Source organism: Chelmon rostratus, chromosome 13 (genome assembly GCF_017976325.1).
Source record: "Chelmon rostratus isolate fCheRos1 chromosome 13, fCheRos1.pri, whole genome shotgun sequence".
NCBI lineage: Eukaryota > Metazoa > Chordata > Actinopteri > Chaetodontiformes > Chaetodontidae > Chelmon > Chelmon rostratus.
The window spans coordinates 4,942,401-4,958,672 of record NC_055670.1 but is presented as its reverse complement, the minus strand read 5'-3'; the positions used below and the strand labels follow the sequence as shown (position 1 = coordinate 4,958,672).

The window sequence follows — 16,272 nt, the reverse complement described above, 5'->3', positions numbered from 1 at the left end:
GGGTGAGAGGAAATTCCACCCAGGTCTGAGAGGAACAGTATAAATTGCTGTAAAGACATAAGGAGGGAAAACCCACCGTTTCATCAGATGTGTACAAGTACTAGAAAAGTAACAAGCAGTTGTCTTTAAGTCTCAACACTGAGCCTGGTAAGTTCAAATTATCATCAAAATTATAGCTGGGGTCTGCTCTTTACCATTGTAGCCCTTTAGGGAATATAACTGTGTTTGTGGTAGTGCAAGGTGAGTTTATGTAGCCGTTTATGATTATTCTGCACTATATGTATGTGACTATAGAAGTAAGTGTAGTATTTTTTCTATACATGGTGTCTGTGTAACTGGTTTCATACTGACTCAATTGCTTTTATGGTGTTTTCCCTACAGTGCATCTCTTATGTCATAATATTCCTGGAATTTCTTTGGTGCCTTTTGGTACTCATAAAAAACACTGCACATGTTGCAAATAAATTTGCTATAAGCAACAACATTAATCAGTCCAGAGAATTATTCTGAAAATAATTACTAATAACAAAAGATTTGTTATCAGTTGGTTAAGAAATTCAACAACCTGTAAAGTGTATATCATTTATTGACCACCAAATAAGTGGTACTCTTTGCTGTAATTCAGTAGTGATGTAAAACCCCCTCACAATGTGTGCATGTCTGCATTAGGGTATTGTGGTCAATCAAATTCCAACAGTAATTTATTTCAAAGTACAGTAGTTGAGTTTCTACAGTTACTCAATTGTAATTTTCTCTAGCATACAACATCTGAGTATAACACAGTATTGTGCTGCAAATTCCGAACAAAAGTACTGTAATGAATGACAAAGACCATTCAATCAGTTCATTATAATGGTAATGATATCAGATAAAGAAAGAGGGAGTATTTCTTAGCTGAAGAAAACACGACTGAACAAGCTTAATGACATGTTGGTCAAAAGTCATAAACTGATGATACCAAGATTCTTGGCAGTGGATTTGATATTTGAGTTAAATGGACCAATAAAGTGATCAACTGCAGAGGACAAGTTATCAGGAGCAATTTTTAAAAAATCACATTGCCAGGGTTTAGGTGGAGGAAATTTAGAGACATCCATTCTTTGGTGGCAGAAAATCAGTCATGGATGGAGGAAAGTTGACAGAGAAAGGGGAAGAGAGGGCGAGAGAGAGCTTTGACCTTTTCCAAATAAACACCAATCACTGGAACTTCCTGGGACTTTACTGTGTTTCAGGTCTGCCTGCCTTGTGTCAGCTGTGTAAACTGCACCTATCACTTCCCCTTACAGGAATCTGTTCAGTCAGTTCGCCCATAAGGAAATGCATCAAGAAGCTTTACTTATTGCAGAGAGTCAGTGTGGCTGAGATCATGAGCAATGGCCGAGACAGGCTCAGACAGGATTTAAATAAAATGTAACCTGTCTTTCCCACAGACGAGGACTATGGCAGCAGTGGACTGGGTCTTCCTGCTGGCTGCTGCGCTGTCTCTGGCATTCGCTGTGGCACACAGTGAGTACTGATCATCACAATTCCTCTGAGCTCTTTACACACTAAGAAGAGCCTCTGTTTTTACGACTAATTGCTAAACCCAGAATCTGGTTCCTTTACAGGAAATCTATAGCACAAAGCTGTTGTCTAATTGTTGATTTGAATTATTTGCTGACTCGCAGGTTTGAGCATTTTCAGTTCCAGTATTCTTGCAGTCAAAACACGAACATGAAGTTTTGAAAACAAGTAAAGATATAGAATTACACATGTGAAGCTGAAAACCATGAACCACTTTTAGCGCATGTTTTGAATAGTAAACTGAAATTTACAGCACAGAGCTTGTGTTGCAACAACTCCTTTCCTGTTTCTAACCTGTTTAACAGACACTTGATTAAACTGCTTGAGCATTATTTTATAGGAGTTCCCTTCAAAATTGAGGCATGCAGCAAATACTGCCCGTTTTAGCAAACATTTTCCATGATAGATAATAAAGATGACCTGCTTGACGTGATTGCGACAATTAAGGCTTTCACAAATGTATCTAACAACTTAATATCTTTTAAATATCTTTTACATATTTCTTAATGTAATCTTAATCATGAAATAACACCATAAAAGCATAAAGTAACCCATGAACAACAGAAATATGGGGATAACTTATTTTTGGTTGAAAGACAAATTCAAAGCTCTGTCCCTCTTTTGCGTCTCATAAGACTGAAAACACCTTATTTCAGCATATTGTTGGTGTTTCCACTCTTACTTGAAATGTTAATTTTACAGACATTACAACAAGCACTGTCATCATCTTTCTGTGAGAAAGGAAGCCATGCTAGGGACCATTTCTACTTCTCCACCATGCGTCTACGCTGCTGGAAAGGACATGGTGGATGTAGAATTTGACATCAATGTTTCTCGATGTGCAAATGTGCAGAAAAACACGCTGGCATCGCCAGAAGGAACTGATAAGCTCAGAGGCATGTAATTCACATGGATCAGACAAATGGGAACCAGTACTCAACTGGAACTGGTTCTCTATTCCCGTCCCTACTGGAAACCACAATGTGACATTTTGGGGGTTCCCCCTAATTAAATCTCAGATGTTTTATTTCTGCTGAGATCTTGGAAGGTACAAGATGCACAACATGATGCACTGCTGTGCGGTCAAATGTTTGATCAGGCAGACAAGATCAGAGACAATCAAGACAGATTGACAGTTGATGGAGCTAAATTGTTTCAGATTTTTTTAAGATTGCAGTTGATTCACAATTTGAATCCCCCCCCCCCCCACCCCTGCAAAATACAGGAAAACTAGAAGCACACTAAAATCATAATTTCTTAGGACTTCATGTGCAGAAGATTTGAGCAAGAATACCAAAAGAGCTGCACACATCAAGCTAAGGCTGGGCAATACCACCTAAAATCAACATCACCATTAACTGTCACATTAACTTTGGCAACGATTAATAAACAGCATCTTATCAAATACACTTGTGTACAAGATTCGATGTCCTCGCAAGAAACCTATTAATTCTTTTACCGAAAATAAACAGAAAACCATGGATTGACTGATGGACTAACATTTATTTAACATGTGCAGTAGTTAAGAAGTTCAAATTAAAAGGAAATCAAAGTAAAATATGCTGTACTTTACATCTGTTGCAACTACCGAAATAATTCCTATTATAGAAGGATTTGAACAATACTTTTATGGCTTCTGTTATTACGTTCAATAAGCAGGGTGTTTTAGGGCATGGTGCGACCGTGGTCGGGGAGAAAGACTGCTTTACTGCTCCGGGGTGCAGTTGCAGCTAGCTGCTGGGCTAACCTTAGGGCCACCATATTTAGCTGCTGATGAACAAACCTCAGAAACTCTGCTTGGCTCTCAAGTAGCTGTAGCAATCGGTTTTTGCTGACAGAGATTTGAATTCAATTTAGTTTTGTCCTGTATCATGTTGACTAAAGCCACACATCATATATGCAGATACACTGAGCACACATTGTTAATTACATTTCCACAGGGACCTGCCACGGGGTTCTTTCAATCTGTGTCGACTGTTAATTTGATAGGTCAAAGACAGCAAACATTTACTTTGACACTTTTATGGTTGCGTCTCCAGGAAGCACCTAAAGGACGTCAGCACTGTGTTAGAAAGGAAGCTTGTTACACAAGAAAGGCTCGCTTCACACAGTAGGCTGAAGCTATACAAATCAGTGATTTCCTTTGAAAACACCTACAGTAGCTTACTGCAGCTTGGTCAAGTTTTCTCTCAGTGAGAGCTGAGAAAAACAATTTTTAAAACCCATTTTTCTCACATAGTATGTGGTAGTACAGCTGGAGGCAGGGAATGTTTTATAACTCTCCTTGTCGGAGCAATCAAGGACTCTCCAATATTCAAGATTCAAGTGTCTGCAAGATGACTCTGTCATGGCCATGATGAACAGTAGAATAATAGTCACACATCCATTCTAAATTAGTCACACAGTCAGAGTCTTATGTATTAATATAATTTCTCTGCAAGAACCAATTAGTAGGATTCAGGGAGATCTACGGGCACGAATGTAATATAATATTTACCGTTATGTTTTCATTAGTGTACGATCACCTGAATATAAGAACTGTTATGTTGCTATAACCTTAGAATGAGATCATTATATCTACAGAGGGAGTGGGTCCTCTTCCAGAGTCCACCATGTTGCACCATTTTTAGCAGCAACCGGTGGGGAGGGTCAAGAAAGGGTTATTCAGTTGGTTGTTATCTAGAACATCACCACAGACACAAGTTTCATGCACTCTTTGCATATGATTTGTTCTTGCTTAACATCACTTGGCCTAAATCCAAAATACCTCCAAACAAAGGATGACGATCCTCTTTGAGGAACTACCTCTTCACCTCCTGTCCTAAACATTTGCTTTTTGTTTTTCCCGTCTGCTCTCTGTTGTATATTAATCTGCTCGGTGAGCAGCAGCATGCAGCAGCATGCAGCTTCCAAAAAGTGAAGCCGAAACATCTCGATCGCCCTCATGTGGCTGGCTGTTAGCATAGGAAGTGCTTGATTTGATTTGCAAAAGAGTTTTCTATGAGCAGAGCACACATTTTAAACCTCAATACCGAAGTATTTTATGTTAATTTAACTGTGGGAACCCAAAATCATGATCAAAATTAATATTCCATTCATTGTGCAGCCTTATGATCTAGAGAATTTTTTTCAGTATTTCAGAGTTGCATTTTTGTTGATGAATTATCTTGCCAGATCAAATGGTCTCGCAGGCCGAACATGGCCCAGAGGCCGGGAGTTGCCCACCCCTGCTTTAAATCATTGGCTATGGCAGAACCTGTGCTCACGTACAAGAAGTTCACTAAAGCTTTTGATCATTATAATCACAGAAAGTTGTTTGTGAAATTGAACCAAAGAGGGGTGGCCAAATAAACTCAGATTTTTGGCTTACTGGTATACCCAACAAGTAAAATGGGGCACTAGCATCTCTGCCCATTTTGGGGTTAGCAATGCTATCAGACAGGGGGGAGTCTTGTTCAAAGTTGTTTTGTTTTTTTTTTTTAGCTATATATTGTTGATCTGTTTAAACAATTGAAATCCTGGAAGCAGAATTGGTGATACTCTAGTGAAACATCCCATGCATGCAGATGATCTTGGTCCTTAAGAAGTGCTGGTCTCCAGCAGCCTCTTACTATATGTTCTGTTACTCGGTGTGGAACATGATATGAAATGCAATGCCAGTAAGACTGTTGTCTTGATCTGTAGAACCAAAGAGGACAAATGTCTAAAATTTCCTGACTTAAAACTGTATGATAATAATTTGGGTTCATGTAATAAGGTAAAATATATTGGCCATTTTAATACAGAAGAAATGACAGATGATGATGACATTTATAGGCAATACAACACACCGATATATCAATGTCTAAATTTTTTTACTACCTAATATCGAATCAGCCAGCTCTCTTCTGCACACTACCAATCTGAGCTGTGGAGATATTGGTACAGTCTGTCTGTCATAGGTTAACATACATTTTTTGTTGTGCTTTTGTATGTAATTACCACCATCAAGGAGGTCATGTTTTCAGTGTCTTCTCAGACTAAGTTATGGTTATGGAAATGGAAGCACAGCTGGTACAGCCAATTATACCCTTACTCACATCCAAATGTGTAATTTCTAATGCTGCGTTCAGTGAAATCATGAATAGGAGAATCCCAAGGGAAAAAAAAACGTTTAAACTACATGTTGAAATCATAGAAATAATACAAATATTAGATCTGTGAAAATTTTAATTGCTATGACAATGCCAAACTAGATGCCAGATATATCCACTGCACCCTCTCCATCACACTGTGGACAGACAGCGGAGCACCTTCTCCCACAGGCTGCTACAGGTTTCCTGTACCTGTCAAAGGGACAGGTACAGGAAATATTTCCTGCCACATGCCATTACACTGTACAATAACAGCTAAAAAAAAAAAGAAAAAAAAATCTCTTTTGTGCAATACTTATCACTACTGTTTGCTACTTTTGATATTTTTATTATTATGTACATAATTCTTTACTGCTTGCTATTTTGATATTGTATTATATATATAGTTTGTTCTTTATAGTCCTATTTCACAAATTTTCACTTTTTTCACTGTGTGTATGCTTACAGTCACGGTACACTTTATTTTCTACACACTGCCATTTGCTGTAGATATTCTTTTTTCAGGAATCAGGAATCAGGAATCATTTATTGTCATCACACAAGTTTCCAAGTGCAACGAAATTCTGTTCAGTTACACCGTCCCAGAGGACACAATGGCACAAAAGACAGTACAAATAATTGACATGGGAAGACAGGGACAGGAGAACCACGATGCAGCCAGCAGGGCGGCGCCTCGCTTACTAGATGAAAAACAAATGAAAACAGGAGGGGAGGGAGAGGAGAGAGAAAAAAAAAAAGACTAATCTCAGACTGCGCCCATTGGGGGGGGCACAGTGTGGGCTTGGTAAAAAAAAAACACCTCAGCACAAGCAACATTTAAGACATCATAACAAGACTGTAACACCTGCACATGTGGGTGGGGGAAGGAAGTTCGGGGGGGGGGAGTCACAGCACAGTCGCCCGGGGGAGGGCTGCAGCTCCTACAGGGCGCCGTCCTCAACCCTTGGCCTACTATGCCGCACGGGGGAAGGAGGGGTTGTGCAATACTTTTTCATTACTACTGTTTGCTATTTTGCTATTTTATTATTATGTATATAATCTTTTTACTACTTTACTTTACTATTTTGATATTTTATTGTGTATAGTTTGTTCTTTATTTCCCCATTTTTATACTTTTTTCACTGTGTGTAATGCTGCTGCTGCATTTTATTTATCCCTTGGGATAAATAAAGTATATCTATCTATCTATCTATCTATCTATCTAAACAAAACCTGGTATTTAACATTAATACAATCGATGCAGCTATTTAGATATGTCACACCTTGTATCTGACTTAAACTAACCTGTGCAAAAGATTTCAAATCAGCTGATTTCTGTTAAAAAAGTGAATGAGCATTATCTTCTCTCTCTGTGCAGTGTGCACTGCAGCTGCTCAGTGGTTAGGTTAATGGTAACTTAATGCTGCTGATCTTTAGTGTAAAGTAGAAACGTGCCATATTATGCTGATTTGCTTAGAAAGTGGAAAAACAAGGAGATATTGAAGGGGATTGTGCATCACTGTATATGAAAGCAGCTAGAGGACATGTTTAATGTCCTCTGATCCTCTGTTATTCTGATATTAGCAATATGTGGTGCTACCTGCACCAAAAACCTCATCAGATCTTCCATTCCACTCATTTTGGAGATTTTCTGCTAATTAACAGACAGTCAAACAAACAAACAAACAAACAGGAAGTAACCACATTTACAGAAGTAATGTAGTAATGAATGAATGGATGGATGAAAAGAAATCACATTTAGGGTTGTTTTGCCATTTTTAATGCAGCAAAGCTCTAATCTGAAGCCTAAAATCTGTCTCCACTGCTCTGTTGCAGCGTGAACACTTGTATCTTAATGGTTGAATCTTTCACTCATGACAAATGACAGGTCTCTCTTTGTCGTTGTGTCACATCCAGACCACAGCGGGGAGATAGATACCTACCATGTGAGCGCTGGCCACCTTTTTGTCCTGAGGTGCCTCATAGCTGATGCTCACACCAACGTGACCTGGAGCAGAGGCAGGAGGCGAAACCTGAGCCTGCCCGCTGGAGTGGAGGTCAGGGACGGATTATTGTGGTTTCTGCCTGTGCAGATGTCTCATAATGGATCCTACACCTGTGAGAAAAGGTACAGAAGCGCTTGTATGACAGGCTTTACTTCAAATCCTAACTGCACAAAGCTGCTTTATGAAGAACAGAAAAGTGTTTTTAATATTTTGTCAATGCCTTTTATATCAGTGAGGGTAGGTGAGATAAACAGAAAGACCTCTCTGTATAATTGAATGCAGTTAAAAAGCACCACAAACTACGTCCTTTTAAAACTTATAATAAACTCTGCTGTAAAACATGGAGGTTGTAGTTAGCGGTACTGTTGAATTGTAACAGGTTATACCGAGAAGTTATTTTAATTAATACATTGACAACCAAGATAACTGCAATATACAGCAAATAGGGCCAGTTATTGTTCCATCATTTAGTGCTAGTTGGTTTCTAAATTTGTCAAATCATTCTCCGCAGAGATCATTTTAGTTTTTTCAAATCACATAAAGACCCACAAAGTGTAAGGTCATGCAGTATATGTTCCTGGAGCTCAGGCTGGCCTGTCCTGCAGCTGTCTCACTGTTGATCTCCTTCTCTTTAGGGATGAGACAGGACTGAGGATGGAGTTTGCTGTGTCGGTGTCCAGTGGAGAGTGTCCTGATCCATCTGAGACCAGATACATCACAGAGGGAGTCAGTGAACGTCTTCCTTGCAAACAGCGCGAGATCTTCGGACTGAATAACACAGGGATTGTACGATGGATGAAGGTATGCACAGCTCCATGGTATTCATCTACTGTATGCCCCTTTTTTCCCCTTTATTTAGCTCCCACTTCGGTTTGTTTTGAGTACAAAGAAGGCATTGATATCAGCAATGCGCTGGGCCATTCATCAGTTATGAAATTTCTAAAGGGGTAAATGTATTCCCTATTTCTGGCTGAAATTAGATTATTGTGGTGTGACTCATACAGACAGACTTAGTAATGCAACACTGCCCCCTCCTGTACACATTAGGAACATGTGAAAGTGTGCTGACATCTGAGCGAAGGTTGTACAAATCATCTGCGCTGATGATGACACTGGTTTCTATACTTCTGCTGTTGCTGTAGATACAAGACACATCTAGGTCTACAGGGGGCCCATACAGTATGTTTTAGTCAAATGGAAATCCAAAGGGAATGCTGCCAAACCATTCCATGGCCATGCAGCATAATGTATATAGCATCAGAAACCCTGCAGGTAGTCATTCATATTCTTCAGGAAAGTTCATCTGCATGCTTTTCCAAGTTCAGTGTGGAGCTAAATCTTAAAGCATAGTTCCCAAAATCCCATGAAAAGATAGAAACAACAATAAACTGATCCTACAAACAATTTATTTTCTGTGTATCCAAAAAAAATCCAAAAACATCACACATCCACAAACAAAGACACTGTCATGTATCCTAAGTCAATCTCATATACAAGCGTGTACCACTGTGCACAAGATGAAACTAGTGTACGTTTCCTGACTGAAACTAGTGCCCAACAAATGTACCACTTAACTATTAATACAATTGTTATAGAAAATGTTTGGGTTTTTCCTTTTGTTTGTTTTTTAAAGGATACTTCATATTTGCCAGCTGTTTTAAAGATGTATTTCTTCAGCTGGAATGAAGGGGTGTGCTACCACAGACACAGCAGGGAGGTTGGAAAGTACTGAGTGACGGACTCATACATCTCTATGAAATAACACTGAAACTCACTGGTGGACTCAGACTGTCTGAGGGCAAGAGGTGACAAAATTCATCCTCCAGCAACTCCAAATCTCACTAATTAATACAATATGTCTGTTTGTTTCATCTACAACCAATCCATATGTTAAAATGTGAATTTGTGGTTTTATGGGAGGTTATGTGCTGGACTGCTTCTGGAGGTCACCGTGCCTGGCTTCAGTTTTAACTTATTTCATTTTAATCTGGTCCATGTCTTCTGCTTTTTTACTTTTGTTGGCTTTTCATTTGTTGCCATGTGTGAGGGACTCTGTTACTTGGTATTTGAGAAGTTCTCTATAATGAAATAATGAAAATGATTTTATGCTTTACGTGCTGTAAAAACGAATAATTACATCTGTGCTTCTGCGTGTACAGGACTGCCATCCAGTGGAGCGGCAAGGGGAGCCCATCTCCGTGGAGGAGGAGGGCTTCATGAGACTGCCAGCGGCCTCAGAGGAGGATGCTGGGAAATACACCTGCCTGGTAGACATTAGCTTGAACGGCAGGAAGTACACCACTGCACGCAGCATCCGGCTGAAGATTAAAAAAAGTACGCACTGCAGATCACTTGTCTTTAGACTGAATCCCTGACAGAGAATTATTTATGATTATGACTTTTCATTTAATTCTCCTGATTTGAAATAATTGGATGTTTTTTTTTAATCAAGCGACCTATTTAGTTATTATGTGGATTATTTCTATTATCTGGAATTCCATTAATCTGAAATACATGCACTGATTGTCATCTTGTAAGATGATGAGTTGCAGCAGGTCAGAGCAGCAAGCTGTGAAAGAGATCATCCTGGTTTATTTGACTTTTCCTATTGGCACAGCATCAGTAGATAAATTGTAATGTATTCTTCTCTGTTACACCCAGGGGACGCAAGTACAGTTTTTATGGAGCCTGAGATCCTGTTCCCTCAAAACGAAGTGATCGTGGTAGAAGTGGGCAAGTAACACCTTTAACACATTCTAACCACACACTGTGTGTCTGTCAGGTTTGAGTTATGATATAAATTAAATTTACTCGAGATGCTACAGTATTTGTTATGTCTGTTTGTCCGTTGTTTGTCCCAAGTGTCCAGTTTCGCATCAGATCACGAATGACGATAAACACTCTTTTGAACTGGGGGGTTGCCAACTATCATCTGGGGTTGATGTTGTCAGAAGTCAACTTTTCAGGACATACGAAAGCTCTAACATCTATGCATTTAGACTTTTTCCAGACCGGTTTTCAGACGTTTTCATAATTCCAATTTCTGTAAGCGATTACAGTTTTTCACCCGACAGCGACAGTTTCATCAAACACCAGCAGGTGTGGAGCGACCGCTGATTTTGTTTTTCCATCTCACTGATGAACAGGTACGAGAGTGGAGCTGAAGTGTTTAGCCTACATGGGCGCCAGTGAGGACAATGAGACTTTAATGTTTTGGACTGTTGACACGACCGACTCTGATGACCTAGACGAACTCAGCTTGTCCACGAAATAGTGAGTTTCTGCCTCGTGTCTTGCTGTTTCAGCCTGTACATGCACAAGGAAGTGGCTGTAAACAAAACAAAATGAACACATGAACACTTCTGAGAAATAGACAGAAAACTCTGATGTTGCACAACAACAGACACTACACTGCATTGGTCTGACAGCCAATGAGCAGCAACCAGCACTTGACTTAAAACAAGAGTTAAAACAAACAGGAAGCAACTAGCAGAGCTCCACAGAGGCCACATCGCTTTTGCACAGATTGCAGTAAACTGTAAAACATGATCTCTCTGTCACCTAGTTGCTAAATATTGCTAATGCAGCTTTTAAACCAAGCAGAACATGACATGACATTTTTGCGTGATCACTTGACTTATCGATACACTATTTGACAGACTGATGGATTGATTGATTGACTGGTCCTGTCCTTTTTAGTACTCGTGATAGAGGCAGGGTGTACTGCTTGTCCACTCTGTCCATCTCTGAAGTTCGTCATAAGTTCCTGAATGTCCCCATTCGATGCTATGTAAGGAGCCCAGCTGATGAGAAAGTCGGGTTGTTGAGGCTCCAAGAAGGTATTCTCTTCTCTTCTCTTCTCTTCTCTTCTCTTCTCTTCTCTTCTCTTCTCTTCTCTTCTCTTCTCTTCTCTTGGATCTAATTCCAGCAAACAATGCAGGTAACATCATTTGACTTCTAGATATCAGTATTTGCTTGTTATCCAATAAGTCTAAATTTTTAATTATAAACGCTGACTCCTAAAATCAGGAAAAATTAACAAACCAAATCATTTCAAAAGTAAAGCAAGCAGGGGAAAAGACCTGTGTTGCAAAGAAAAATATGAACATCACTAAATTAAAACCACAGAATCTTTCAGCAGTGACACTTTTATGAATTCTCCTGACACCATATGGCCAAAAGTGTGTGGACACTATGTGGACGTCTATATATTTGTTAACACTTCTGAGGTGACTCTGAGCCAGGACTGGTCACCTGACATCAGTGTTGGACCTCGCTGATGGTCGTGTCTGAATGGGAGAAAGTCCCTGCAGCAAGGCTCAAACCCCGGTGCAAAGCCAGACACCACAAGAGTGGAGGCCGTTAGAACAATGGATTAATGCTCATGGTTGCCCAGCAATGCTTATGATGCCCAATAATCACTTATGTGATGTTTGGGTGTGGGCATACCTTTGGCCATGTAGTGTGTCTTACATCACAATAAGTGGAGTGACGCTGCTATGTAACCTTTGTTGTATAGTAGGCTTTATTCCATACATTGTTTCATCTCCCCACTCATGATTTTAACCCCTAAAGGCAGGTGTTTTTTCCACCTCAGGTCTCTAGAGTGACTTTTTAAATTAAAATAAAAGATTTTGTAACAAATTAAAATAGTACTGCTTGTAAACTTTTCAGAATGTAGTGGAACAATGGAAAAGCCCTAAATACGTGTTTTTAACTTTGCCTTTCATTTCTTTCCTGCTCCCAAAAATGTGCCCAAAAATTTGACTTTCTATTTATTTTACACTTATACTCTTTGTTTCACATAGGCACTGCCTTGTTGTCATAGATGTGTGTCTGCAAAATTCGCAGTGTCAGGGAAACATAATGAGGCCAAACAGGAAAACACATGTTTTCATTCCCTTGAAGTCTTCCCAGAACACTGCTTTGTTGTCGTCTTGTTGAGGTGTTTTCTCAGACCATGATGTCTGGATGTGTCTGCCTCCTCCTCTCTCCAGCTGACCACAGTGCCCTCTACACCAGTGTTGCACTCTGCCTCGCTGCCTCCCTGACTACTCTGGCCCTGGCTGCTGCCTTCCACTTATTTAAAGTAGATCTAGTGTTGGTTTACAGGAAACTGCTGAGATCTTTTTCCAAACAACAAGGTAAGTGTGTGCTTTTCTGTGCAATCATGTGTTTGGATATTTCCAGGAACGCTCTTGTTTGCACAGATGTCAGCATAATTGAATGAAAACAAGTTCCGTAGAAAGTGAAATAAATGTTTCCGAAGGCAGTAAAAGATGCGATAAGAGTCAGACTCCCTCCTGTCTCCTCTACAGCTCCAGATGGGAAGCTCTACGACGCCTACGTGAGCTTCCTCCGTCCCGACACTTTGAGTTCAGCTGGGATGGCGAGCTTCGCCCTGCACATCCTGCCCGAGGTGCTGGAGAACCAACATGGCTACTCCCTGTACATCAGAGGTCGGGACGACTGCCCTGGAGAAGGTCAGGGACCCCATCCTGGTCTAATAAACACGTTGAATACATTTCTTACCTTGTAAAACATCAAGCAGTTTCTGACCTGTTTTGTCTTCTTCATCGCGTTGGCTCCCATAAACTTCACATTTGGATTACACATTTTAGCCACTGGCAAAAATGTGTACATACTTGTGCACATACACGTGCGTAATCATGTGCGACTATTGGTCTCAAAAACACAGCATACCTTCACATAATCTGTGACCTTTTATAACTGAAACGCCAGTTTTGGTATACAGGTGGTTTGGCCATTTTACACACATTCACCCTGTCATGCAGCCAATGCTTTTATCTTTTTAAAATGTACTTGAAATAGATTTCCAACACAGTGAAAAGCAAAGTCAAGTTTATTTATATAGCATAATTCATACAATGGCCGCAGACTCAATGTGCTTAAAGCCAAAAATATCAGACATGAAGACAGAAGCCTATAAAATAAGAGCATATAAGAAGGGTTGACATATATAAAAACATATAAGATAAAAAAAATGAAATAAGTAGGTATTCAAATAAAAAGGTAGTAATAATGACTAAATGCACCATGAGCTAATTTAGAAGTTATTGTTATGATTACATGCAGATAGCTTGACTTCTCTCTGGAAACAATGTCTGTGCCATTCAGGATATTCCACTGGCCTCAAAGGATGAAATATCTTCTTGTAATTTGCGAGAGCTGATACTTAATACCAGGTTGTTTTCAATTTCCAGTGCTAAGATTTTATCCCACAGTGATGGTTTGTTTCATTTCCTGTGTTTAATCTCTTACAGCGGTGCACGATGTCATTTCTGCAACACTGCGCCAGTGCCGCAGGCTGATAATCATCCTGTCACCTGAGGCAAAAAGTTCCACTCATGGAGGACAAGAAGAAGAGCCGTTGTGTGACAACCAAAAGCAGCTGTGCTATGAGCAGAAAATCGGCCTCTATGACGCGTTGACCCAGAACGACTCCCGGGTGATTCTCGTAGAAATCGGTGAGGAAAGACTCTGCTGCACCTCATTAGAGGAGAAGTCTGAGGGAGTCTTTGTGCAGCATCTGGCTACTCATTAAACCACTAGAAGTGATGAGTGTCATAGGGGCTAAAAGTTGCGTAATGTGGCAAAAATACCCTCATGTAGTCATGGATGGTGTTAACTGCTGCTGCTCTGCTAATGCACTCCTCCAGTGTAGACACAGTGTTAGACCAGAGACATGTGGCTATAGAACATGAGCGTAACCAGACACAATTAGACTTTACACTGTTAGGATCTGGCTCCACTCAGGTCCTGGATCGGTTGGCAGAAAATAGGTGAACCTGTGAAAACTTTTGGATGTTAAATATCCCAGATCTGTCAGAGCCAATCCACGGAAGCATGGACGCATTGCCAGACTCCCTAGTCTGCCTAGTAATTCAATCTTTAATTGGTCACCAGTACGTCAGTACTGCTTACCCGAATATACAATCAACATTTTGTTCTGTTCTCTTCAACCAGGTGGTCCAGTGGATTACAGCTGCCTGCCAGAGTCTTTGCGGTATATCAAGAGGAAACAAGGATCACTGGAGTGGAAGAAACCCTCCCCGTTGTGTTCAAACAGAAACTTCTGGAAGAATTTAAGGTACCACATGCCCTCAGTGCCTGCAGGGAGACTCCAGACTGTTGTCTAAACCAAGTGAATAGCTTTCATTTACCCAAAGCTTTTGCAGATGTTTTGTTTGTTCCATCAGGGCCTTCAGGCCTGTTTCCTAGAAGCACTTTTATTTTTGACGTGACATGTTCCTGGAAACAAACAAAAGCAGTTGACCTGCTCATTGGCAGCTTGCACAGTGAATGTCACACTGTGCGCAATCAGGTTGGACCAACATCTGCTGGATTTCCTAAAGATACAGAAGAGGAATACTTTACAGATGATGCTGCTTTGCTCCATAGATTACAGGCTTTCATCTTCTGCTCCTTTTATCCCTTCTTCCCCACCTTGACGAATGCTTTATGAAAGTGACGTGCTCCAGAGAAAGAGAGAAAACCTGACAGAAGCAGTTGCACTCTGTTTTCAGTAGTTAGATAATGATCAGAACAGAGTGCAGAAAGCACTGTAGCTACACAGTTGTGCTGAGAAGGACATCGATGAAGATCAGTTCGATTTCAGCTGCCTTTTGCTCCGTTCACACGAACAGAAAACTTTATACACATAACAGCATTGAGTGTTTCACTTCAACATTAAACATCCAATGACTGATTTAACCTGTTTGTCCTGAAACTGCATGTGTTCACTATCTGACAACTGTCTGAAGGTTAGGTAAGGTAGGGTATTTGAAAGGATGCTAAGGTTTATATTTATAAGACTGTGTTATTATTGATAAAATGGCTGTGGATTGGTCTACAGAGTGTTATGCATTTCTTTTCCTTACCTAGAAACTGATATAAACCTGTATTTATATGATCTTTTTGATGTATTGTAATGTGCTACACCACCCCTGATAAGTGTGTGGCCTTATGTTCTCTTATTAAAGTCCAGGCCTCATGTGAGAGATGAATAAAGACACTTGATCGGGTAAGCTGGGTATGGTTTAGATTGTGTCCATGCTAATTTCACTTCCAACATTGGTTGTGGATTCTGGGTTTTCATCAAATCCTTGTTCTCATTCCTGGAATATATATTAAAGTTTTTGCGGAAAGAAACCAAAACATGTAAAAAAAAATAATAATAAAACATCATTTTCAGCAGATTTCTGTTGCTGTGAGCATTTATTTCTCATTATGGTTGTGGTGATTTTGTGATTCTTTGCCAAAGAACAACAGATTAGGATTACCAGTCATACAGCACAGCAGGGCATCAGTTGCCGTAATCACTGACATAACTCTCAGTTGTTTCTGGAAAAGGAGGCTTTCTGCCAGCCTCAGCCCTGACCCTTAGAATCCACATTTTTTTCCGTAATCCACCCTCATTCATATGAGCCGAGTGATGTTTGGGAACCTGACGTGTTTGCTCTCTGGGGTGAGACCATGGGACTTTAGCCCTGTGGAGCTAGCTGTCCCAAAACACTGCTCAACGTCTGGTCTGGCCTGGCTCCAGATCTGACACCTGTTCAGCCACCTCT

At 40.2% G+C, this 16,272-nt stretch overlaps 1 protein-coding gene across 1 annotated transcript; it reads left to right on the top strand.

The window, feature by feature from the left end:
* The first annotated feature begins 23 nt into the window (after positions 1–23).
* Positions 24–15,892, top strand: LOC121616046 (interleukin-1 receptor-like 2). The gene is made up of 12 exons (XM_041950650.1): positions 24–147; positions 1,431–1,506; positions 7,593–7,803; positions 8,317–8,482; positions 9,841–10,015; positions 10,343–10,414; positions 10,828–10,954; positions 11,381–11,520; positions 12,679–12,825; positions 13,000–13,164; positions 13,966–14,169; positions 14,669–15,892. Exons 2-12 carry the CDS (start codon positions 1,440–1,442, stop codon positions 14,839–14,841), a joined length of 1,647 nt encoding a protein of 548 aa, XP_041806584.1. The 5' UTR covers positions 24–147; positions 1,431–1,439; the 3' UTR covers positions 14,842–15,892.
* The last annotated feature ends 380 nt before the right edge of the window (positions 15,893–16,272 follow it).